The following is a 26,031-nucleotide window of genomic DNA, read 5'->3' as shown; positions in this document are numbered from 1 at the left end:
TGACCTCCATATGCACCATAGCACGTGATCTCCCACACACAGAGATAGATAGATAGATGGATAGATAGATAGATAGAATGAACAAAAACCCAAAGCTATGCTTGGAAGCTGTCAGCGTCTCCAGCCTCAGAAAGCAGGAGATGACAGCTTCATGCACAGAGCACAGCATGCTGCAAATGAGCCTCTTTGCAAAGAGATGTCTCTGCAGACAGGGACGGAAGCAAAGAGATGTCTCTGCAGACAGGGACGGAAGCAAAGAGATGTCTCTGCAGACAGGGACGGAAGCAAAGAGATATCTCTGCAGACAGGGATGGAAGCAAAGAGATGTCTCTGCAGACAGGAACGGAAGCAAAGAGATGTCTCTGCAGACAGGGACGGAAGTAAAGAGATGTCTCTGCAGACAGGGATGGAAGCAAAGAGATGTCTCTGCAGACAGGNGGAAGCAAAGAGATGTCTCTGCAGACAGGGACGGAAGTAAAGAGATGTCTCTGCAGACAGGGATGGAAGCAAAGAGATGTCTCTGCAGACAGGGATGGAAGCAAAGAGATGTCTCTACAGACAGGGATGGAAGCAAAGAGATGTCTCTGCAGACAGGAACGGAAGCAAAGAGATATCTCTGCAGACAGGGACGGAAGCAAAGAGATGTCTCTGCAGACAGGGACGGAAGCAAAGAGATGTCTCTGCAGACAGGGACGGAAGCAAAGAGATGTTGTCTCTGCAGACAGGGATGGAAGCAAAGAGATGTCTCTGCAGACACAGACAGAAGGACCTTCTGGATTTGCTCTTCTGAAACAAAATGGACCATGTCCAGACAAGCGGCTAGAATCCACCTGTGTCATTGTGTCTCAGGATTAGCTAAAGGAGAAAGTAGAATGGGCTTTTCCTGTAAACTCCATTTGATTAATAATCTGTTGCTTAAGACTTTCAATTTTTCACACACTGTTTTATTAAGAAACAGCTGGCAAGTTAATTTTGAGCTCAGAAAGAGCCAGGAATTCCGAATTGCAGCAAGAAATTGCTTAGAGGAACAACCAATATCCAAATTTCCTCAATTACACTGAATACAAAAGACTTCCTACACTCCTGAGTCTCCCCGTGCCACAGTCAGGTAATTCTGGGGTTAACACTTGTCATTGTGTGGGAAATTCCTCAGTTTTATAAAGATTTGGGTCCCTTTTCAGTCCTCTGAACCATAGCACCTCAGGAAGAGGCTGGCACTACTGAGCATGTGTCTTAGGAAGCTCGCTGAGCTTGGCACAGTGGCTCACACCTGTCATCTTGGAAGGCTGAGGTGGAAGAATTGTGGCAAGTGTGAGGCCTGAACTTCATAGTGAATTCCATGCCAGCCAGCCAGGGATATATAGTGAGACCCAAGGAAGGAAGGAAGGAAGGAAGGAAGGAAGGAAGGAAGGAAGGAAGGAAGGAAGGAGAGTAAAGGAGGGGAAGGGAGAGAGAATAGAAACAAGAAAGAATGCAAAGTCACATGATAATGTTGTATGGTACCTCTAAAGAGTAGAACAGGAATTAAAGCATTAGATCACATGTGGAAAATTTTGCTCCTGAAGAATGAAAATTACAAAGGATGCACCCAAATGAGAATCACATTTCTCAAAAAGAGCCATTTCAGGGCTCTGACTGGTGAATCAAGGATCCTGCTAATCACATCAAGACTTGGGTGGGAAGAAGTGTGCTCTCCACCACGCCTCCCCACCACGCCCCACCACGCCCCACCACGCCCCACCACGCCCCACCACGCCCCACCACGCCCCACCACGCCCCACCATGCCACTACCACCGCAGGGCAAGCATCTCAGTACCTTCTTTCTGCCACGCTCTTGCGTGTTCTCTTTTCCCCTCTCTTCCTCGAATCTCTCCTGCTTTTATCTTTTCTTTTATTCAACTTGATTTTTTTTTTTTTTTGAGACAGGGTTTCTCTGTATAGCCCTGGTTGTCCTGGAACTCACTCTGTAGACCAGGCTGGCCTCGAACTCAGAAATCTGCCTGCCTCTGCCTCCCAAGTGCTGGGATTAAAGGCATGTGCCACCACTGCCTGGCTCAACTTGATTATATAGTTACAAATATATATATTTTTCAGACTCTCCTATACCAGGAAACTGTCCAAAATCATTAACGTTTTAGGGTCTTCAAAACAAAATCATATTTGTATAGTGTAGAAATATATATATGCATGATATACATACATATACATATATGCATACATATATACACATATATAAATACATATGTCCTCTGAGCCATTCATACAGTACAACATATTATAAACATAACAACCACTACACTATAGAAAGCAGACACACAGCCTGTGTCAGACTAACTGTGGCCTGTGGGAACCCCTGCACTTGGACAACCTACATAAGGAATTGCAACTTATGTTTAACTGAATTCCTAAAACTGAGCTCACGCAGAGTTAGGGTGTCTGCTGCAGGTGTTATCTTCAGCCCAGATCCCAGAGATTCGGGGATGTGGGAGGGAGGACCGTCTTCCACAGAGGAAGAGCTTTCCGGGTCCCTGGCTGGGCTTAGCTGCCATCTGGTGGTGATGGGGCTGCTGGCCACAGGGATCTCCGCAGACAGCCTCTTCACGAAGTTGCTCTTGAAGCTGGAGTATGTCGTGGCGACCGAGTCCAACTCCTGCTGGACAACAATGAAAGCTGTGAGTTCTGGTGGCCTCAAAGATGCAAAGGGTAAAAGTTGCGTCCAGCGGAGTCACATGTGGTTTATCTAAAACACCACTATATATGAGCATAGATTTTTAACCTTGGTGATCCTGAAGATTTTTTTCTATTATTTTTTTAAACACTAGAACATCATTCCATAATCGCAGCTGCCCATCCATGGTTTTTAGATATACCCAAACAGTTCAGAGAGTGATTCTATTTGACTTATCTTCATTACAGATCCGTGTAAATGAAGCGTGTGAAGCGACTGCTGAACACTGTCAACCTCCTCTCGCTTCAATTTTCCTGCTGGCTCTAAGGCTTAGAACTTGGTGGACTAAGCAAGCCATGTCTGTGGGCCATATCCAGACAACATCTACACTCGCAACCATGTCATTTAGGACCGGTGGGGACGAAAACAAGGAGGGGCTGCCATATTGGAAGGAAGACAGACACTCTTGTTCAAAAGTTCCTTGGTTTTCTAGAATCTAAATATGCATTTCAAGACAAAATAATCTTGAGTTTAAAAGAGGGAGGGAAAGGAGCAAATCTGAGATGTCATGCGAGGAGAGTGATCAAGCTTCACGCTGGTAGTCACACTGTGCCGTGACATGTCTGCATTCCTCTTACTTGGCAACTGTCACTCGGTCCATCTTGAATGATTCCCACTTGGATTCTTGTCCAGGACTCTCTGCTGAGGTAACCACTGGCTCACATTCTCAGCTGGATTCACCTACAACTCCTGGAACATTGCCTGTCTGTTCCACACTGGATTAGCAGGCTAATGAGTCCAAGTAATGGTCCCCTAGGACTGCAAATCCTAATCCCTGACACCTATCAATGTCACCTTCCACAGCAAAGAGGCTTTGCCTGTGAAGTACCCACACAAGGAACTAATGCGACAAAGCTTCAGACTAGCTTACATGAGTTGGGGATGCTACCCCCACCATCCTATTTAGGCCTGAATACCATCACTTGCCCTGATAAGATGGCTGAAGGAGATGATCCAAGAGGAAATGGCACTGTTGTCGCAGAGCAGACTCCAGCACTAACATTCACAGGCAGAAATGTTGACCTTCACAAGCACTAAGAAGCACGAGGCACTGGTGCGTCAGACGAGTATCTGGAGGGGGCACAGCACACTGACATCTGTCCTCTGCCCTGCAAAACTGACCTCCCACCTCATAATTGCAAGAGAAGAAGGACATGTTTTAAGCGACAGTGCTTTGGCTGGTTTCTTCCCCAGGAGGCTGATGCACAGCCTCCGGTGGCTTTCCACAGCTCTGACAGAGTATCCAACAAATAGACCATGCTATATTGCTAACACTTCTAATATGCCAAGCAGTCAGCTATACCAGTTAGAGAGCGTGTCTCATCACTACCCTCATTTAAGCTGGCATTTCCGGAACCCAGGAGCCCTTCTCTGTGGCTTCCTCTTTCTTCTGATCATTCTCTGTCACTCACTTCAGGAAGTTATCTCAGCTCTTAGAGCTCAGGCGGCACATTAACTATCTGCAAGGGCCTTGCCCCTAACGTGTTTGTTCACAGTGATGCCCACACCGAGCTGGGTGATGGTGTAGACTCTTCCATTTTTTGCCCTAGCTATGAGGCATCGTTTTTTGAACGATGGCCATTAATTCCATTGATGTCTACAATATCATCATTCTTGCAGATTCACATGTGTGAGGCCGGAGAAACAATTCCATATTTGCTAAAAGGCCTAGAGGACATAAATGGCCCTCTGTTTTGTCATCTGTTAGAGAGTTACTGGAAGATGGCTGCTGTGGCTGAAAGCAATGCAGTTTTTCTTTAAATCAGTGCAATCGCTTAGGTGTCCTTAGTCTAGAGCCAGTGCTGCTCTCTCAGACGACCAGTGTCCAGTTCTGAGCACCCACATTGGTAGGGTTCACAACCGCCTATCCCTTCAGCTCCAAAGGATCTGATGTCTTCTTCTGACCTTCAAGGGCACCTTGAAGGATAAATACTATGCACATAGTATACATATATATGCATATATAACATAGACATGTGCATGCATATACATTACAGACATGTACACATAATTCTTTTTAGTTTATAGAGACAGGGTTTCTCTTTGTAACAGCTCTGGCTGTCCTGGTACTCACTTTGTAGACCAAGCTGGCCTCAAACTCACAGAGATTCACCTGCCTCTGTCTCCTGAGCGCTGGGAGATGCTGAGTGCGTTCACCATGACAGCTGGCTAGAATATTCTTTAAAACAGAGAAGTCATGTTGAGACTGAGAAAGGAAACTCTCACTGTTTCCAGAATGGTCAGCACTCAACTGAAGCCTGATGTCCAGGCTCAGAACTATGCTTTCAGAAGGGAGCTGGTCAACGGGAGAATGTATACACTGAAACGCTTATAACACTGAATGCTGGAAAATGGGCACTAACTGCACCTCCACACAAAGACCAGCGTGAGGCTTAGAAAACAGCGGGAAAAACGGGGAACAGACAATGTCATTTCATTAAAGCAAAGTACATAGACAGGGGAAACAAATGCGTGTTTCAGGATATGCATAGGTGCCGCAGCAGAACTTAGAAGGGAGGGAGGCATCACTGCACCTGGGGTCCGGGGAGGAATGATCCATTTCTTGACCTGACAGGGGTGACACTGTGACACAATATTGCCATCTACAATGTTCATTCTTGAGAAGCATCCAATCAAGTTGGGGAAGGAGCATGGCAAAAACCAATCACATGGTGGTTTAAATAAAGCTTAGAAATTTGTGTTAGGCCACCTCCATGGTCAGTCTGGGCTGCCGTTTGGGCATGGTTGGTAGAATATTTGCTTTGGGGATTAAAGTGGGCAGGTTCTCACTACATGGTCTAGGCCAGACTTGAACTCCAGACTCCAGGTCCTCCTGCCTTTGTCTCCCCAAAGCTGAGCTAACAGGAGGGCTTCAGAGCATGTGGCCAGCGTCTTTTCTCCTAATTGTTTTCATTATGCTGTATATCCATTGTATATACTTTTCAGAATATTTTGACATTTCAAAATAAAAAATACAAGATGAGGAAGATGAGGAGAAGGAAGAAAAAAGAAAGGGGAGAAGACACGTACTCAAAGGCCAAGTCCACTGGGAGGACAGGGTTCACATGAGAGAGGCTAAGATGAACTCCTAACAGCAGCTGTGTACCAGCACGTGCAAGGCTCCATCGTGTGCAGGAAGGGAAGCCAGAGTGCCAACCCAGAAGAAAAAAGACACAAAAGGAACTATCAAATACTTAAATAAATCCAAGTTATGGAAAGAAAGAAGGCTGATTTTAAGTTGCTCCATTGGCAAAACCTGGACCAATGAAAGGAAGAGGCAAATTTTCATTCAATACAGTGGCCTTCCCAAGAGAGCACAACTGGCCTTAACCTAATGAATGTACAGTACAATTTGTCAGCCAGTTCTTCCACTGGGAGTAGAGTTAGGTATTCAACATAATCTTTTAACCTTTCAGCATTAATATAAAATTTACCCATGCAAAAATTAATTCAAATAAGGTAAATTAACCTATTTACATTAAAATATGAAAGCAATAACAAATGATATGCAAATATAGAAAACACAGAGGTGGCACGTAGACACCCCTGGCTGCGGGCTGCACTACTTCATCTTTGATGTTTTTAAGCTTTTGTTCCAGGACCTATCTCCTGCTAAGGAAATGCCTGTCGCATAGTTTTAAATGACTCAAGTATTTATTAATAGAGAGGAAGAGGAAGATAAGAAAAATAAGACAAAGGAAGGAAAGGGATGAAGCCCATCGGCTCTGCTTGTCTACCTTGAGTGGCTACATCGTGGTGACATTACACAGAGAGGAATCCGGAGCCCAAGATAAATAAAAAGGAACCTAGAGAGGTTAAAAATAAGGTCAGGAAGTCACAGAATGAAGTGCCCAAGAAAACAGAAACAAACAGGTCTAGTGACAAATGACCTGACACACAAATATTTGGTGGGTGAGAAAATCCTGTAAGGTCCAGAAAAGGCAACGCAAGTTGGTGATGGAGTTTTGCAAGAATCTCATGATGGCACAGACAAGATGGCTCAGAAGGTAAACGTGCTTGCTACCAAACCTGACAAACTGAGTTTGATCCCCAGGACCCACATTGTAGAAGGAGATAACTGATTCCTACATGTCATCCTCTGGCCTCCACAAGTATGCCATGACATGCACCCACATATATACACACACAGATAGGTAGGTAAATGATAGATAGATAGATAGATAGATAGATAGATAGATAGATAGATAGATAGATAGAGGTGATTTTAAAAGAAAAAAGGAAAGGAAGGAAGGAAGAAGGAAAGAGAGAAAAAAGAGAAAGAAAATCTCATGACAAAGACTACAAAAACAAAGATGGTTCCATGACTCTAGTGCATGCCCCACTAACCCGACCACAGCCCTGCCACACACCCAGAGCCACCTAATAATGTGGCATTCTAACCACAAGACACTTGGAAATCAGAGTCTCAATACTGTGCATTAGTATTGGGACCTAAATACCAAACTGAGCTGATGGGATGGCACAGTGGGTAAAGCACTTTCTGGGCAGGCCTGGGACCTGAGTTCAGTCCCCAGAACCCACATAAAGGTGGAGGAAGAGAAACAACTCTACAAAGTTGTCCTCTGACCTCCAAATGCATCATGCCACGGGGCAAATGGACAGAACATACATCATGAACAGACACCAATGTTTCAAATGATAACATTTCAACACTCCCCACGCCTTTCACATTCTAATGAAAAATATAACCCAAACTAAAACTGTCATAATTTTATTGATAAAGAAAATATATTTTTAAAAATTATTTTGGATTTTTCACCACAAATGATATTTAGGAGATAGACATGCACAAGATGAACTAAACAGCACACAATATATTTGTGTGTTAAAACATTCCTTGATGACCTATAAGTGTGTACAATTTAATGTTTTATGCATCAATTTTTAAAGGTTTAAATAAAAATTATCCTGCTCATTTTCTAATAGGAAGTATCTGTTGTTCCCATTGCCCATGCCTGCTCCTGGGGCATTCTGAGCCTCCATCCATCCCCTGAGGTCCTTCTGACGCGTTTGGAAACACTGCTTTCACGAAGACTTATCTTGACTTTCTGTTCTGCAGACTTTCTGCAACTCCCTACAAGTGGTTTCAGGACACGAGGAATTGATTTCTTGTTTTTCTCTATTTCCAGACTCTTTCCACCTTTATAGGAACTTCTTAGAAAGCTAAAGGTCTCCTGGTGAGCAGAACTCCTTCACCAGACTGCTGGAGCAATCTTGCCTCCTATACTGTCTCTCACCAACATGGTTTACCTATTACCAACAGATGGTGTGGTGTTCTGCAGATCAAAGATTCTGGTTATGAAGCTAAAAAGTGTTAAACTCTGTTCTTGTTTGCTGTGTTCACTACTTCTTTGAACTTAGCTGAGTTAACTCCTTCCTATTGTGTGTGTGTGAGACAGAGAAAGAGAGACAGATAGACAGACAAACACACAAACACACAGACTCACAGACAGAGACAGAGAGAGACAGGAAGACAGAAAGACACACAGAGACAGACAAACAGAGAGAGAGAGACATAGAGACAAGAGACAGACAGACAGACAGAGACAGACAGAGACAGAGAGATTTCTGTAGGGTCGCCCTTGCTGCCTTCTGTTTCCACTCCTGGCATGTCCCCAGAACTCGGTTTGTCCACAGCTGGCTCCTTCACTGGAAATTTAATCACATGTTTTGCGAAGACTGAGGTGTCCAATGAACCACGCCAATCACTTCATCCCGTGTTGACTCATTAATTTCCCCACCAGCCACCTCAGCAACCCTTCCTCCCACTTAAAAAAAAACCTTCCTTCACCTGTTAAAGGAAGACTGGTGAGTTTTCTGGACCATTATCCCTCTGCAAAGACATGTAAATGTGGCACATGCCTAATGTAGGTAGAATGTATAAATAATAGTGACAAATCCCAATATCTGGAAGATGGCATCAGATCGTGCACAGGGAACCCCTGCCAAGTCTGTGGTCATCCTGGGCCTGCCTAGAAATGCATATGCCATGCTTTCAGTATTTGACCTTCCCAAACCTTAAGAAGCATTAAATTAACACACTGGCCCTAAGTTTATCCTTGACGAGAAATACGCACTTACGATGCGTTATCACTCGATGTGGTGGCATCCAGCTGTAGTCCCAGCTCTCTACAGGAGGCCGAGTCAGGAGGACCAGAGGACACCACAATCTCAAAGCCAGTCTGGAAGTATGGCAAACTCCCATTTCAAATAATAATAATAATAAAACCAGCAAGAAGGTTTGCCTTCACACCTGAAAACCTAAGTTCAGTCCCCAAGACCCGCATGGTAGAAGGAGAGCACCAACTCCTACAAGCTGTCACCTGACCTCTACAGATGTGCAGTGATGCTCAGATACACATACACAAACATACATACATAGATGATGATAGATAGATGTAACATTTAACTAAATAAAGTTTTAAAAGTGTTCATCTACAGCAAACTTTCATATAGACCAACATGTGCCTCAGACTCAAATGATTGCTTACTTATTCAGAATGCTGGCTTGTGCTGAGATTGCTTGCAATTTTAAACAGCAGAACTCTAGCCTTTTCAACCCACTCTACTCTGGATCACTTGGTGAATCTCTGTAGGAGGAAACAGGCCAATTATTTTCTCAAAACAGTATTACCCTATATACAAAGGCCCTGTCTGAGGAGTGGTGCACCAGCATCCCTCGCAGAGGTAACCACTCTAGCTCCCTATCACAAAGGAATGAATTGCATGGTTCAAATTTTCAAATTTTAGCAGCTCTTCTATAGGTTAACTGTTTAGAGACCAAGTTCCCCATCCATTTACTTGGATTGCCTGATTAATTGGATAAAGGACTTTATCCACAGAGACAAGGCACACATCTTTCCCGTAAGGCTCTGGGGCTGTGGTCTGCATACATCATGAGGAGATCCTACAAAGAATTAAAGTTTTGGGGGGGCTGGAGAGATGGCTCAGCAGTTAAGGACACTGACTGCTTACCTAGAAGTCCTGAGTTCAATTCCCAGCAACCACATGGTGACTCACAACCATCTGTAATGGGATCCCATGACCTCTTCTGCTATGACTGAAGACGGCTACAGTGTACTCATAAATAAAATAAATCTTTTTTTTAAAGAAGGGGAGGTTATGAAAATTCTTAGTCCGGAGGTCTTGGGTGGACTAGGTGAAGATAATGTAAGAGGTCCAAGGGTCCCAGCCCGATGGAGAGCAAGGCCAGAGTGGCTGAGTAACAAAAGAGTAACAAAGGGCATGGTGGGAGGCGGGTCCTTTGAACAGGAGGTGATGGTGGTAGTGGTGGTGGTGGTGGTGGTGGTGGTGGTGGTGGTGGTGGTGGTGGAAAAGGAGGAGGAGGAGGAGGAGGAGGAGGAAGAGGTGGTGGTGATGGTGGCGGTGGTGGAGGAGGAGGAGAAGGAAGAAGATGTGGTGGTGATGGTGGTAGTGGAAATGGTTGTGGTTAGTTGGTTGCTGTCTAGTTTTTTGTTTTTCTTGTTTTTATTTTTGAGACAGGCTCTCTGTGTGTAACCCTGACTGGAGACAGAACCATGATCCCCCTACTTCAGCTGCCACAGTGCTGGGATTACCAATACACACTACCATTGGATCCTCTTACCTAACTTCAAGCCTAAACTACCTTTGCTCAACTACACCCAACCCCACACACAAAAGAAGCTGGGGACAGGCGCTCAAAAGCACCAGGAGCAAAAGAAAGCCAGCGTCTAGACCTCCTAGAAATGTGCAGTGCCACCAAGTGGATGGCATGTTAGTCCAGAATTTCCTGTGTGGTAAACAGGGCAGATCCTAAGGAAACTGGGGATATGCAGCCCTCAGCTGCCTCCAGTGTCCACCCCCAGTAACTATGCTCTTCAGAGCAAAGGCCCTGGGTAGTGAGCTACAGCCAAAGAGAAAAGAGATGAAAGATACAGCAGCTAATGAGTGTGTCCGCATAGATGTGGGTTTGCGGGTTTCGTTTGGGGCTTGTGCTTGAATTCTGCTATTTAAATATTTGAATTCTGCTGCAAGGGTTCTGCTTTAATACAGAGCCCAGGATTTTTTCATCTACAGTTTGGAATCCATTAACGAGTCATTTTCATAGGTCAGAACCATGCTGTCTCAGAAGTGCAATGGCCAGGACTACAGAGTGGATAAAGAACCATTTCATGAAATTTCTCAGTGGGATACATGTGCGTGTATGCATGTGGGCATGTGTATAGTGTGTATTGAATATATATGTATGTATATGTATGTGTATGTATATGTATATGAGGGGCTATGTGTGTGTGGGTGCATATGTGGGGGGAATGTGTGTATATATGGGGATGTATGGGGCTATGTGTATATAGGTGTATGTGGGTATGTGCCTAGTATATGTGTGTATACCTGTGTGTATGTGCCTATGTGTGTGCCTGTGTGTTCATGTGTATACCTGTACGTATCTGCATATGTGTGCCTGTGTTTGGATGTCTGTGTGTGTGTATCTGTGTGTGTGAGTGTATGCCTGTGAATGTGTGCCTCTGTGTGTGTGTGTGTGTGTGTGTGTGTGTGTGTGTGTGCATGTTATGTTGTAAACTATCTCACCAGTGACGAAGACAAAACTGAAGAAGACAAAAGCTGCTATGGTTTCTGATAGAGAAGGGGTGTTATGCCTTTATGGCTTTCTATTTTTGCTGTCTTCTCCTGGCATCTGGTTGCCTTCACTAGATGACGTCAGAATAAATAGGATGATCTCTTCCAGCCTTCGTTGCTCTATTATAAATTCTCTATATTCATATAGTACGTCAATAAATACATAAAACTTTTAAGTTCTTTGTGGCCACACGTCATATTAACACACCACATTAACCTACACTCTAAGCCATTTCTGGGTGTTACTCAGTCCTCCACAGCCAATCTATTGCTCAGTGAACACACTGGATACTGAGCAGCCCGATAACCACTCATTTCCAAGTTACAAGAGCACCACCTTCTGGTGAAACGTTTTCGTAGAAGGGGGCGTCTTAAGGGTCTACTAAAAAACGATAGAATTCTTCTATCCAAAAAAAAAAAAAAGTTAAAGTGCAGCCACATTAACAAATATGTTGATTTTTTTTTTTTTTTTGATTTTCTGACTTCGTTTGATTCTTCTGGGAAGGGTCCTCCTGCTCGTCAGCAGCCGAAGGGTCTGTAACCCCTTAAGCTCTCCTCAAGCTCGGCGGGTTTCAAGTTTCAGCTCCGCCTTGCATTCCAGCCTGCTGAGACTCCCAGGATCGTCCAAAATGGAGCCTCTCGCTGCCTACCCACTAAAATGTTCCGGGCCCAAAGCAAAGATATTTGCAGTTTTGCTCTCTATGGTTCTGTGCACCGTGATGCTTTTTCTCCTTCAGTTAAAATTCCTGAAGCCGAGAATCAACAGCTTCTACTCCTTTGAAGTAAAGGATGCCAAAGGAAGGACGGTGTCTCTGGAAAAGTTCAAAGGCAAAGTAAGTCTTCCGGCTTTTAGTTCTGTTGTTCCTTGGCCCTGATACTTATTCTCAGCATCGAGTGGGGTTCGGCACAGCCACAAGTTGGAATGCAGCCTTCAAAGTAATATCGTTAGTGGTCCTTTTACTTACCAGAATTCTAAGAGCTTTAAACTTCCACTCCATAAAGCAACTGTTTTTCTCGAAAGCTGCCTTCTCTTTTGTGAGGAAACGATGCTGTATAATCTAGGAGATGCTTTGAGACCCGCTACTAAGAGTGTTCTTTACATAACCTAACTAAAACTTTGTCACAGTCTTCGACCATTCATTGGGGTTATGATTTTCAATAAAGTTGGATCTGTCTAAAAATATGGACTCTATCAGACGTCGTAGTGTGCCAAGATGGCTTAGGATTTTAGCTGTATGAAGGATTTTTTTTTTAATCTTTTGCTTCTCTTTCCGGTGGGTCTTTTTTTTTTTTCTTTTTCCGGGAGGCTTCCCTGGTTGTAAACGTGGCTAGTGACTGCCGCTTCACAGACAACAGTTACCAGACTCTCAGGGAGCTACACAAGGAGTTCGGGCCCTATCACTTCAACGTCCTGGCTTTCCCGTGCAATCAGTTTGGAGAATCGGAGCCCAAGTCCAGCAAGGAGGTAGAATCTTTTGCGAGAAGGAACTACGGAGTTACATTCCCCATCTTCCACAAGATTAAGATTTTAGGGCCGGAAGCAGAACCTGCGTTTAGATTTATTGTTGGTAAATATCTACTCTGCCTCAATGTTGCTCATTCTTCTCACTTCATACATTTTATATGAATGATATAGAGAAAGATAAATAGATACTATTAGGGCTAGAGCTCATATTTCGTTTATTTTATTGGGAAGTTTTCATAAAACTGTCAAGAATCCAGAACCTCGCCCTTTGCCACTTTCTAACAGTTCTATGTCCCTGAAATCGATGTTCTGACTTCTGGGATGGTAAAGATTTCTACTTTGATATGTTTTTACTCCTGTGATCATCCTGGGGAAGGCTTAATGTGAGGCATGGCCATGCCTGCTTTCCCAGGAATTTCAACTCTCCAATAATCTAACTACCCTTGGGGCAGTCTCCCTGCCTCGTACTAAGGCTGCACATTTCAGAAATACCTGGTGGCAGAACATCATTAACTGAGTATATCTTTATGTTTACTTTTATGGTGGCCTCTTTATCTGAGTCATTATCCTCAAGGCTGACCTGTCAGTTTGCCAGGGTTTTGCAAAGATCCAAAGCAAAATAACTTATTTTCAAAACCCAATCATGTGAGGGTTCCTCTATAATTAAACTAGCCACGGGAATCTATTTCCATGGCCATCTATTTAAAGCAAGCTAAAGCACTTGTAAGACAATGAACAGGACCCCTGTGGCTTTTATTTCTGGGGTACACAGAAAAGGTAGACCAGGAACCCTTTCTTGAGCAAAGCATCCAAGTAAAATCTAACAAGAGCTCTGTCAAACACTACAGCTCTACAGCTCTTACTGGGGTGAGGTGGGGGGGTGGGGGGGAAGCCTGTGGAACCTAACTCACCTCATATAATCAAAACTGCGACAACAGTATGTGAGATCTCACTGACCGTAGACAGGAGAGTAAGAACCTAGAGGTAAAGTCTAGATTCCAGAAGAAGGTATCAACTCTGCCTCCACCACTGACCAGCTACAAATCATCAACTTTAGGCCTTCACTTGTCTCCTACACAGAACATTGAGGATAGCAATACCCACCTCTGGGGGCTGCAAGAACAAGCTGAACAATGAGCATGCTTGGCTAGGCACAGAATCGGGACTTAATGATTTTAGTTTTAGTTGATGTATCTTTTTTAAGAGATATTTTTATTTTTATGTATATGAGTGTTTTGCCTGTGTGTATGTCTTTGTACTGTGTGCCTGGTTTCCAAGGAGGCCAGAAGAGGGTACCCAGTCACCTGAAACTGGAGTCACAGGCAGTTGTAGGCCACCACATGGGTGCTGGGGATCCAACCCAGGTGTCTGCAAGAGCGGCACTCACTCTTGACCACAGAACTATCTCTCCAACCCCAAGTTAACATCTCTTTTCCTCATATTCATCAATATTAGGGACACAGATCCCGAATTATATAAATGAAAACATTTACATTAAGACTTATCAAAAGGCTATTGTCATTTCTCAGTGGTTACCTCAAGTCCTCTACCATTTTCAGCTATATCGTTCATAGCAATATTTGAAACCTTAGTACATTAAATATGAAAGATCAATTCATACATTCCTATTACCAAGGACTTTAGAATATTTTATATTTTTAAAATGTTAAAAACAGACTGATGTGGTAGCCAGCACCTATAATCCCACTTCTAGATAGGTGGAGCCTTGGAGAATTAAGAGTTCAAGGTTAGCTTTGGCTATATAGTGAGTGCAGAGTTAGCCTGAGCTATGTAGTGAATTTGAGGCCAGCCTGGGCTACATGAACATTAAGAACTAAAGATTAAATTTGTTCAATCTTGCTAGGCCTGGTGGCTCTCACCTGTGAGTCCCAGTATTTCAAGGGGCTGAGTCAGGAAGAACATAAGTTCAAATGCAGCTTGGGCTACGTAGCAGACAAAAAGAGGAAATGTCTTTAGATCAACAAATCTAAAATATACAACTTTGTTTCACATCTCAACTCTAGATCAGGACAGCTACCTATGAAGTCTGATTATTAAAGCTCTGAGCTCTGCTCTCTGTGGGTGTTTTGTTTTGTTCTTCTTGTTATTAATAATATTAGGACAGTCCTAATACCTGGTTATAATGTTGTCACTTATTCATATGCTAAGAAAACTGAAAATTTATCAACAAATAAATAAAATCACACTCATGGAAATCTATTCTGAATGTTTTAGATTCTTCCAAGAAGGAGCCAAGGTGGAATTTTTGGAAGTATCTGGTCAACCCCGAGGGACAAGTCGTGAAGTTCTGGAGGCCAGAAGAACCCCTTGAAGCCATCAGACCTCATGTATCACAAATGATTGGGCAAATTATTCTTAAAAAGAAAGAGGACCTATGACAGCACTGTGGAGTCAGGCCAGTGCGACAGGACAGAGAAGCCTCCTTTTAGATTCCAAACCATACGGTACAAAAAGATGTTTAAGGCCATCTTACTATACTACTCAGATGTAATGGCTGTCCCCAAGATAGAAATGTTACCTAAAGAGGGAAGATAGGGGCTTGGGGGCCAACCCATGATGAAGTATATTACTTCTATTCACCAGAAGGAAAAATCTAGAATGTTCAGTCACCGATACCCTTCACTGTTGTCCAACTTAACTTTCTCTAGGATTAACCTTGTGGGAAAAGCACACACCCCGTGGGATCCGGAACACTGTGAGGGAGGCATTTTTGGAGTAACTAACTCTAGCTGTAATAAAATATATAATGAATGTTGCAAAAATATAAAGTGCATTTTTTTCTCTTTTCAGTTTTTTTGAGCCAGGATTTCTCTGAGTAGCTCTGGCTATCCTGGAACTCACTCTGTAGACCAGACTAGCCTTGAATTCAGAGATCCACCTGCCTCTGCCTCCTGAGTGCTGGGATTAAAAACATGTGCCACCACGCCTGGCAAAGTGCAGACTTCCCAATCATTGGATATATTTGTTTCACATACAGGTTTTTATTTGGTGTTTAATATGGGTTTTAGTGTTTTATTGAATCTGGCCAAACTGTCACTTCTAAATGATTTGAAAACAGCATCATGATGAGCCCCCGCCTGCCCCCGTGGGATTCTTGTAGGATCGATTTAAATTGTGTAAGATATTTGCACTGAGGTTTGCCTACAGTTTTGAGTAAAAACTGCCACATATAGGAAAAAGGGCACAAGGGTATAGACATTTCACTTGCTTTCTTACAGGTCAATTTTGGCTGCTAAGAGACTAAATTTGGGGAGAATTTAATTCTATGTCATTCTAACATTCAAAACTGTAAACACCACCTTCAGATTGTCAAAACGCCAATGCAGCTGGGCGGTGGTGGCACACGCCTTTAATCCCGGTACTTGGGAGGCAGAGGCAGGCGGATTTTTGAGTTCGAGGCCAGCCTGATCTACAGAGTGAGTTCCAGGACAGGCAGCTACACAGAGAAATCCTGTCTTGGGAAAAAAAAAAAACAATAAATAAATAAAATTAAAATTAAAAAAAAAAAAACACCCTTCAATACAAAGAGAGGCATTGCGGTCACGTAAGCTCTCAAATTCAAACCTGCACCTCTTTGAAAATGCTTGCACCTTTTCTCCCAGAGCCATAATCTTTCCGTGTTGTCAGCCTTGTAGCTAGCAAAGTAAGCTGCCAAGTGATAAATGTGAATTATTATCCTGTGAAGTGCCTTGCATAAAAGAACTACTGGGGCGGATGTCGGGGATGGGCGGGAATACAGCCATTTACAATTGGGCAGAGGAGGAAGAACCAATGTAGGTAACCTGTGGTTGACTCCGTTTCGACCCATTGAAGACAAGTGAAGGTCTTGGGGTGAGTTCAGACAAGCTACCACACTATACTAACATTCGCACAGAAACAAAACCCATTCCATGACACCTGCTTCCAAACGTGTTTCCAAGCTCAGGGCTATGGATGTCCAGTGAGCTCTCTGGAAGAGCAGTGCCCATTAAAGGTGGCAAGTCTTGCAGGGATAGCCTCCTGAATGCCAGATTTGTGTGCCTCACCAACTGCATGGCTTCTGGGAAGCCACTAACTACTGTTAGCATGAGTCCCCTTACCTGTAAAGTGGAGGTAAATTGGAACAAAAAGGCCTTCCAAATTCTGTCAAATGGCGTTCTCACAAGGGAAGCAACCAGAAATGGAGTGTAGTCAGTGAAACGGAAGCCATTGAATACTTGTCTTTTGTAGTTTTACCCCAACAAAGCCAACTAGCAATTTACATTCTGAGTCTCTAAGTTCAATTTCGAGCAGAACCCACCCCTCCGAGTGCTACTTCCCAAGCTCTTATTACCACATTCTCCGACTCCTGATTTTCCCGAGCACCAAAAGCTCTGTCAACACATCTGTGCATGCTCCCCCCAGGCAGCATCTGAGCATGCTCCCTCCAGGCTCTTGAGCAGACGTGCATGCCAGCCGCACACAGGCTGTGCATATCCACCCTACCAGGTGGGTGATAACAACGCTGAACAGAGAGTGACCTTGACTGTCCCAGTAGATGTGATTCTGATGTCCTCAAGTCACCACTTCTCTCCGGGGACATATCAAGAGCTTCTTCTATCCATCCAGTGTCTCCAGGTCTGGCTGCTTTATCTAACCCATGCTTTCAACAATAGCCAGTCTCCCCTCACACTTGGAAAGGCAGAGCGGGCAGGCAAGGCTCTAAAAGCATGTTCTATGAATGGCCCTGGCAGAAACTCAACGGTCCCTTCAGAGACCCCATTCAGCTGATAATGGAGAAGAGCTGTTTGCTAGTGTGCCGCCACTCACGACTCAGGGGGTCGCACTTATCAACTTAACTGGGCCACTGCTTCCCAGATACGGGCTGCTGCAGGATGTGGGAAGTATGTGAAAAGGTGTCATCTTCGAGGCAAAACAGAGATGTGGTTGCATGTACCTTCGCTAGTCATCTAGTTCATCATACAAACTCATCTATGCTTGGTAGATGCATCAGCAGAGAACAGTGGGGCTGAAATTAATATGAATGTGCCCTGAAAGCGGCACCTCTTAATCATAAAAATGATGGTCCATCTATATATGTGTACATAAATATAACGTATGTAAGTTATATACACATATACAATGTGTTATATATGTATGCATATATACATGTTACAGGTGCACTATAATTACATATATGCACATATATAATATACACAAATTATGTTATATATATGAATATATATGTTTATATATGAGAACTTTTCCTGTATAGCAGCTGTATAATTTCATAGCCTAAATGTTCCCATGTGACCAGCATCAGTCTATCAATGGCTTAGTACCTAGCTTGTATATTTTCTGAGATCGTTAACCATTGCTTCTCACAGTCAACCGAAGATGGCTCCAGCAAATAAAAAATCCTTACAAATAGAATTGATAAAGGTGTCATAAGGCTCCCCAAAGAGAAAAGGCTATAACATGTGAAATGTATCAAACATGCCCTTTTTCTTATTGTAATACACTATTTTCACAGGGTCCATACAAATGTGGACATGTATGCAGTTTCTGAATTATGGAAAGCTGCCTAATCCCAGCGAAGTCTGATGGCCTAAGCACTCTCTATATACAGATAGCCTCAAGGAGGAAAATATGCAGGTAAAAAAGAAAATAAAGGAGAGGAAGATGGCAGGGCAGGAGTAAGGGGGAGAGTAGAGGGGAGGGAAGGGAGAGGCAGAAAGGAGGAAGAAAGGGGAGGAAGAGGAGGACAGGAAATGGGGGAGGGAACCCAAGGAGGAAACCAGATACTATGTTTTCTTTTCATATATTGACTATGTTTTAGCAGTCTGTCCTGAGTAAGCTGGAGCGCTGAGTGACCCTTGTACATAATAGTGTTTCCGTGGGAGAAAACGACCAGCCTGGATAGCGTGGACCCATACTGAGTCCTCAGGTTGACTTGCAGTAAATTCTGTCTGTCGCTTTGCCTACAAATGAATCCCTGCCACTCTTGGGCCTCTCCTCCCGGACTCTGCTGGGGCACTGCCCTTAAGAGAATTCAGAATGGGGTAGCAAAGGGGCAGGGCTCCCTTTCAGGTGCTGTGGACAGCACCGCGGGTTTTCCCACCTCCAGCTCATCCTTTCCTGGCTGCTGCTTCCCTGGATTCCCCGTGTATAACCCTCCCCCCCCCTTTCTCTCCCACCCCCACAGACACGTTATATTTAGTAGTAGTTCATCTTTGGTTTTGCTTTGCTTTTTGTTTTGCTGTTTTATTTTGGAATGGGAGTCTCACAAAACCCAGGCTGGCTTCAAACAATTTGTCCTGTAGCCAAGGCTGCACTAAACTCCTCTGACTGCTGATGTTGGGGTTCTTCTTTCTTCACTTTTCTCCTTACCAATGGATCTCATGCCCTTACGTTGATTTCACTCCACTCCACCCTCCTTTCTCATCATCTTAGTAATATAGAATTAGGAAGTGTTTTCAATACGCGTGCATGGGGGTGTTTGTACAGGGTTACATCCTAACACTCCAAAATATATACATGTTTATTGAGTGCAAATGTTGGTGTTTTATGCCTTGCTTTTCAATTAAAACGCAAAGAAAAGCCTTCTAGGTTTAGTAGATTTTATTTTTATCGACAAGTCATTAACTAAAGAAAAAAATGCAGAAATTTAACCTTAAAAACAGACAAAAACAGGCCGGGCAGTGGTGGTGCATGCCTGTAATCCCAGCACTCGGGAGGCAGAGGCAGGCGGATTTCTGAGTTCGAGGCCAGCCTGGTCTGCCAAGTGAGTTCCAGGACAGCCAGGGCTGCACAGAGAAACCCTGTCTCGAAAGATGAAAACATGATAAATCAAAGTACTGAGAGTAAGTGACTGTTGATGTGTCTGTCTGATTTATATCAACCCCACAAAAGTCAGGGAACATCGTGGAAAAGGGGGACAGAAGGAATGTAAGCCAGGGAATGAGGAAGAGTACTGGGAACACCGTCCTCTGGGCCTGTATGGTCCTTACACTCCTCAACTAACACAGATACGCAGGCCTGTGTAAGATGAAGCCTGCCAACCATCCAGCAGGATGGGGAGGGGACCGGAGGCTCCACCCTAGCTGAAGAGCCACTGGAGAATGATGACAAATGGGAAACTGAGGTCATTTTTTCATCACAGGCAGGAACTGTAGTGGATCAGATAGATGTTCCCCCGCTCGTGGGAATGTGGACAGCTTTAATTGGACTCAGGGTGTTACTTTAAAAAGAAGCCATAGAGGTAGAAGGGAGGTATTGGGGAAGGGTCCAGGGGGAGTGGGAAGTTTGGGTTGAATAGAATCAAAATTCATTGTATACCTGTGTGAAATTCTCAGGGAATAAATAAAAATTCTAAAAAAAAATGAAAACACTATTTACTTAGCTGTCTTAAACACAAAGGCCATAAAATAATACTGGTCAACAGCAACAACAACAAGGATGAGATTTGAAAATAGTAAAATACATAGAAGTCAGATAATAGCGTCTGTTTAACCTATGTCCAAGAAATATGTTTACATTTAAGTATTAATGCAAATTTATTTCACCAGGAGATTTTGGCCCAATAACCTAAAGAGTGCAGTCTTTTTCTTTTATCTTATATGTCTCTAGTAGGTCACCAGTACACCACAGTGAGTTCTGGTGATTTCCTGCAGATGTCCACCTGAGGTCACCATATGACCCTCTGACTCTGTTCCATGAGTCAAACGGCCTTCCAAAGAATGAGGAAGTATTTTAAATAATATTTATGGCCAGCTCTTCTTCTCTCTTTATAAACTAGATCTCATGTCCTTCCAATTATTGTAAAAATTATTTGCAATATTTTATACAAAATGGGAGAACTGAGTTAAGTCTCCCCAAATAAATCAGCCCATCCCTACCACATCCCCAAGATATCCCAAATTGTCTAGATACTTCTATTGAAGATGTTTTAACATGTGGGTCATTTTGAAAGTTAACACAAGTTCTCCCTCCACTTGGTGTATACATAAAGTCGAAGAGACCTGCTCTCCTCTATCATGAAACTGATTTAGTTGGAAACTTGGGCAAATACACAAGGCTTTCCATTTTATTCTAAATCTTGTGTTAAAACAACAAACACATAACTTTATAAATGCTTTGATAATGTCAAGCTAGGACTCAGAAAATATTACTTGAGTTTTTAAAGTTACAATAGTTAGTACTTTCACTACTATAAATGTCCTTTGTCACCCAAAGCCACTAATAGCTGTTATCATAAATAGTGCCCCTCTTCATGGCAAAGCACACCCATGAGCTATAAATGTAGTAGCATGCTGGTGGTGATTGTGTGTGCAATAGGAGAGCAGTCGCATGTTAGCTGGTGCCGCTCACATACTCAACCAGCTAACAATACACTGCCAAGCCATCACACACAGGCAAGACAGCGCACCTCATTAACAAGAAGAACCCATCCAGAAGGAAGTGGCAGGGTGGCTGTGGCTGCTGACCTGACCCAACGCAGCCAGCTAACAACACACTGCCTGCCCGAGTCTGGCAAGTGCGGATTTTTACAGTCCGTGGAGTGGCTGAGGCTAAGTTTCTAACAGAAAGACACTGGTGCAGAACTGCTGGAGTGTGGTGGCGTGGATACGGAGAGCAAAGGAACTCTGAGGGAGCCAGTTTTCTCCTTCCACCACGGGAATTCCTGGGATAGCATGGCAGTAAGTGCCTTCACTGAACCTTCTTGCCAACCCCAGAACTCTAATCTTAATAACTGGAGAGGATTTATAGAGAAACCTTGTTTCGTGTCTCCTAAACTATAAGAAACAAAAATTTATATTACCAAGCTATACCCAGGTTTAAAAAAAAAAAAACTTTTAAGAACTTTAATTTTGGTTTTTGATGTTTTGGGTTTGTTTTTCCCTTGGGGTTGGGGGTTTGGTTGGCTAATTTTTTTCCAGACAGAGGGTTTTTGTTTTTTTGTTTTTGTGGCCCTGGCTGATGTGGAACTGCTGTGTAGACCAGGCTGGTCTAGAGCTGGGAGATCCACCTGCCTCTGCCTCCCAAGTGCTGGGATTAAGCACTTGGCTAAGAACTCTGTATTCTTATACTTGGGTTTTCCAAATTTAATGTTAAGTTAAAGATGTTAGCGAAGTAAAAATGAATTAACAAAAGTTCAATTGAATTAGGCAGTAAAGTATCTAGAAGATAAAATAATCTGGGCAGGGAACATAACTAAAGTCACATGTATGATAGATCAGTATTAAAATGTTTAAACAATGTAAGGGCTTTTAAATGTTATTTCTCTATAGGTGACATTAGTCACTGCATTTTAAAAGGCCAGCTATATATTTGATTTCAAGCGTCACTGATTGAATATAGAAAATGTATGTTATCTAGAAAAATATTCAAATGGTGAGATTTGAATAATAATCTAAATTTAAAAGAATGTGGGCTATTTGGTGTAAAGAGAAGTAAGTGGTAATAGAGATGTGAGTCATATGAGGATTTAACTTTTTCATCCATTAAAGAAAGTACAGGAGCTGGAGAGATGGCTCAGCGGCTTAAAAGAGCACTGGCTGCTTTTCCAGAGAACACAGATTAGATTCTCAACACCAACAGGGCAGCCCCCAAATGCCTGAAACTCCAGTTCCGGGCGATCAGAAGCCCTCTTCTGAACTCCGCGGACACCACGCACGCACGTGATGCACAGATATAAGTGCAGGTAAATAAACACAAGGTAATAAAAATGAGTTTCAAAAGAACACACTTTTAAAAAGAACTACAAGCTTTGGGTTAGAGCTTTAAGGGGCAGAAATACTATATTGGGTCCAGCTTTTAGTAGCTGTCTTGAAGACACCTCCTTATCCACCAGATGGCACTATTTCCGCATCTTTCCATGCTTCTGAGTGCAGCAGAGGGTAGCGCAGCTATTAACTGTTGGGATAAAGTTCTAACAGCCAGCTAGCAATGCACTGCCTGCCTGACACACCCACGCTTCATCCTCTGTGGAGCCCGACACTAGGAAGCGCCCGCTAAGCAGGTATAAGTAGCTACATCAGTTGTGAGAATCCATTTCTTAAGTCTTCAGATTCTGTAAAGGTTTTTAATTTGTATTAATTCTCCCATAATTCCTGCAAATGCCTTCAATAGCAAGAATTAGTTTGCTCAAGATCAGAATGAAGACAGAAGGGCAAGCCCAGAAAACTCACCTTGGGGGAACCTTGATTTCGTTGCTGCTTCTTCATGCCGTTGGCGAGCACCCGCATGATATTCTCCTTTGGAAATAGATTAACATAAGAAGGGAGAAAACTCTTTAGGAAAATCATCACGGAGAGTGGGGAATTGTTTTGAATTCTGGGTTTGCTTGATTCACTCATTCTTTCTAAAGCAACCAGGTATCTCCAGAACCTAAATTTCACACCGTTCGAAATTTAAACTAGGCTGTAGAATTTCGTGGCATCTTTTGGTCCTTACTGGGTATTACAAACCGCACCTTCTGCAAGAAGCCCCTTGGGAGGGTTGGGTCAAGAAAGAAAAGGATGGTACGCACCCACAACATCTCTTCTTCCGTCCGGATCTTCCTCCGGGCGGTGCGCTGCAGTTTCCACTCCATCTCCGAGTGAGCGCGCTGTTCCTGGACGCCTTGCCTCTCCCCCTCGGGGGCTAAGCAGGACCACGACTTCCCAAACCGCTAGCCTCGTCCCCCTAAACCCATCAAACCTGCCCTCCTATCCCGGAGACCCTCGCTCCTCCCACAGCTCCTGGAGCGTATTCCCCAGGGTACCCTTTAAAAAGCCCGCGGGGCGGCAATCAAAGCGGGAACCTCCTTCCGTCGGTCCCGCCACAGGCCAGCGCCTCGATGACGTCAAGTCTGGGGTGTCGGGGTGCTCTCTCGGGTCCCGGCCTCCCGAGCGGCGCGCGCCGCAGCGCCAAGCTTTGCCGCGAGCAGTGGCGGGCCTGAGCCTCCTGCCCGAGCCCCGCGGTCGCCACCGCAGGAGGTGCGGAGTCGGCGGGTAGAGAAGCGGGGTTTGGGAGTTCACTGTCGTTTTCAAAAGCAAAAACGTTTCGTCCTAACGGACTCTAATCCCTTTTTTCCGTCCCCCTCTCCTTTTCTTCAACTCCGCCCTGATTATCAAAATCTGGACGCGTGCAGTAATTCTCACCCTTCAGTTTACTGCTTAGTGATAATCGCTTGTGAAAATTCCTCAACGTAAACGTGTCTCTCAACGAGCACGTTAACTCCACTGTCTTCAAACTCAAAAAAAAAAAAAAAAAAAAAAAAAAAAAAAAAAGTAGAGGGATGTCTAGGCTGCCTAGAAATGCGTTGACATTTCCAATTAAATTATCCGCACTGTCCACTTGGGGAACTGGCCAAGTTCTCTTGCTGGATCTTGGGAGCTACTTCCTAAGCAGGAGGTTTGTGAGAGAAGGAAAGAGCCAAGGAAAGCCAGTGAGACAGCTGACCAGGCCTAGGACTGAATCGATCATGAAATTGCTCAAGGGTCTGGAGGGACCTGGAGACGACTGACAGACAGGGAGCCAGATGGGCTGCGCAGCCTTGCCTGCCCATCTGAGCTGCCAAGGCAAGCTGGGCCATATGGCAGGAGACTAAACTGTCTGAGAAACCTAGGAGGTCCCGCAGCCAGGTTCTCTGCTCCCAGGTCCCCATCCCAAAGTGACAGCAGATTGCATTTTAACTCTAATAAGTTGGTTTGTGCATGCCGGGAGGAGGAGATTCAAACTGGTCAATAACTTAAACCCACTCTACTATGTCTGAAAATTCACTCTAATGCTTTTGAAACAAGAAATATCTGCTTCGCAGCAACCCAGTGTTCCAATGACAAAGGTTGAAAATGTGTGCTGGTAACCCCACATGAGATTTGTCAGAATGCTTGTATTAGAATATCTTTCTTACCCACAAGAATGTTACTTTTCTTGCAGTGTGTTCAAATGCTTACTCATTCCAAGTCCCAGGAAATCCCTTCTGCAAACATTAAGACTCAAAGGGAACCATCTTTGCATGAGTCAGGTATAATGTTTAATGGCCGGTTGGAAAATGTCAACCAAAACAAGCAATGTATTTAAAACATGAGATTATGTTTATCTGTTCTTGTGTGTGTGTGTGCATTTACCCATTTTGTCAGAACAAGGACGTAATTTTAAAGACAACTTTTAGAATCTAGGGTCTTATTGGGACTCACTGGACTATCTGCTCACAGCCATCGGCCACACATTTTTAAATTACATTTTAGACACTCATTCTTAGATACACAACTCCCAAATACACGTTTCCTTCTTGTATGAAGCAGGGAAATACTAGCCAAGTAGCTTCCTTTAAAATGTTATTGTGTGTGCATTTCAGGACTGAGAATTATAGCCTACTAGTAGAATTTCTGTTAACCCTGCATCCAGGAGACCCTAAATTCAACCCCCAGTACCACTGCAAAACAGTAATAATGTACAATTGAATATTCTGATTAAAGTTTACAACAGAAAAATGGGTTTAGTTCATCATTTAGTAAGTGCCTCAGTAACAACTATTACACTCGGGGGTCCAGAGTGCTTGGCATATTGTGCACATAAGGAGGGTGCCCTCAGTAACTAAATCCAAAAAAGAAAACCTCACAATTTCACTCAAAAAAATTGGCAAACACCACTTAGGTCACATAATCTAAAATCACTTTCAGAAGATCTACTGGTGCGGCATATCTGCTGGGGCATAACTTCAATTCTGAAGTATTCCTGCCTCTTCACCCAGTCCTTCCCTCTCTTACCCTTTCTCCCATTCCTCCCTCCCTTTCTCCTCAGAGAAGGGGAGGCCTTCATGAATATCACATATACCAATTTTGTTTTCATAAATTTGAAACGTGGTGGTGGTGGATGGTGGGTGGTGGTGGTGGTAGCTTTTAGCAGTGTTTGACTGGTCTTGAACCCTCCTATGTGGACCAGTTTCAAACCTGAAAATACCAATCAGCCTGCCTCTACTTCTGCCTCTGCCTCACCCTCTCTCCCTATCCCTCTGCCTCTGTCTCTGCCTCTGTTTCTCCCTCTGCCTAAAGTAGTGGTATTCTTTAATCCCAGCACTCGGGAGGCAGAGGCAGGCGGATTTCTGAGTTCGAGGCCAGCCCGGTCTACAGAGTGAGTTCCAGGACAGCCAAGGCTAGACAGAGAAACCCTGTCTCGAAAAACCGAGAGAGAGAGCGAGAGAGAGAGAGAGAGAGAGAGAGAGAGAGAGAG

The 26,031-nt window shown here is 43.8% G+C and overlaps 2 protein-coding genes across 3 annotated transcripts in view; one reads left to right on the top strand and one right to left on the bottom strand.

The window, feature by feature from the left end:
• Positions 1-23,407, bottom strand: part of Cdc20b (cell division cycle 20B) — a 58,060-nt gene extending 34,653 nt beyond the window's left edge. The window contains exons 1-3 of the mRNA XM_021180654.1: positions 23,345-23,407; positions 23,004-23,069; positions 2,423-2,651 (exon numbers count right to left, since the gene is read on the bottom strand). Of these exons, the coding sequence (XP_021036313.1) occupies positions 2,423-2,651; positions 23,004-23,069; positions 23,345-23,407 (358 nt within the window). The remainder of the gene's footprint in view (positions 1-2,422; positions 2,652-23,003; positions 23,070-23,344) is intronic.
• Positions 11,989-15,617, top strand: Gpx8 (glutathione peroxidase 8 (putative)). Of its 2 annotated transcripts, XM_021180655.2 has the most exons (3): positions 11,989-12,202; positions 12,676-12,937; positions 15,070-15,617. In XM_021180655.2, exons 1-3 carry the CDS (start codon positions 11,999-12,001, stop codon positions 15,231-15,233), a joined length of 630 nt encoding a protein of 209 aa, XP_021036314.1. In that variant the 5' UTR covers positions 11,989-11,998; the 3' UTR covers positions 15,234-15,617. The 2 variants fall into 2 exon arrangements, with proteins under 2 accessions (XP_021036314.1, XP_021036316.1); XM_021180657.2 differs by lacking the exon at positions 12,676-12,937 and having other exon boundaries at positions 15,070-15,233.
• Positions 23,408-26,031: the final 2,624 nt, after the last annotated feature.

This window comes from Mus caroli, chromosome 13, assembly GCF_900094665.2.
Source record: "Mus caroli chromosome 13, CAROLI_EIJ_v1.1, whole genome shotgun sequence".
Lineage (NCBI taxonomy): Eukaryota > Metazoa > Chordata > Mammalia > Rodentia > Muridae > Mus > Mus caroli.
The sequence above is the reverse complement of the archived record's forward strand: the minus strand, read 5'-3'. Positions and strand labels throughout refer to the sequence as shown.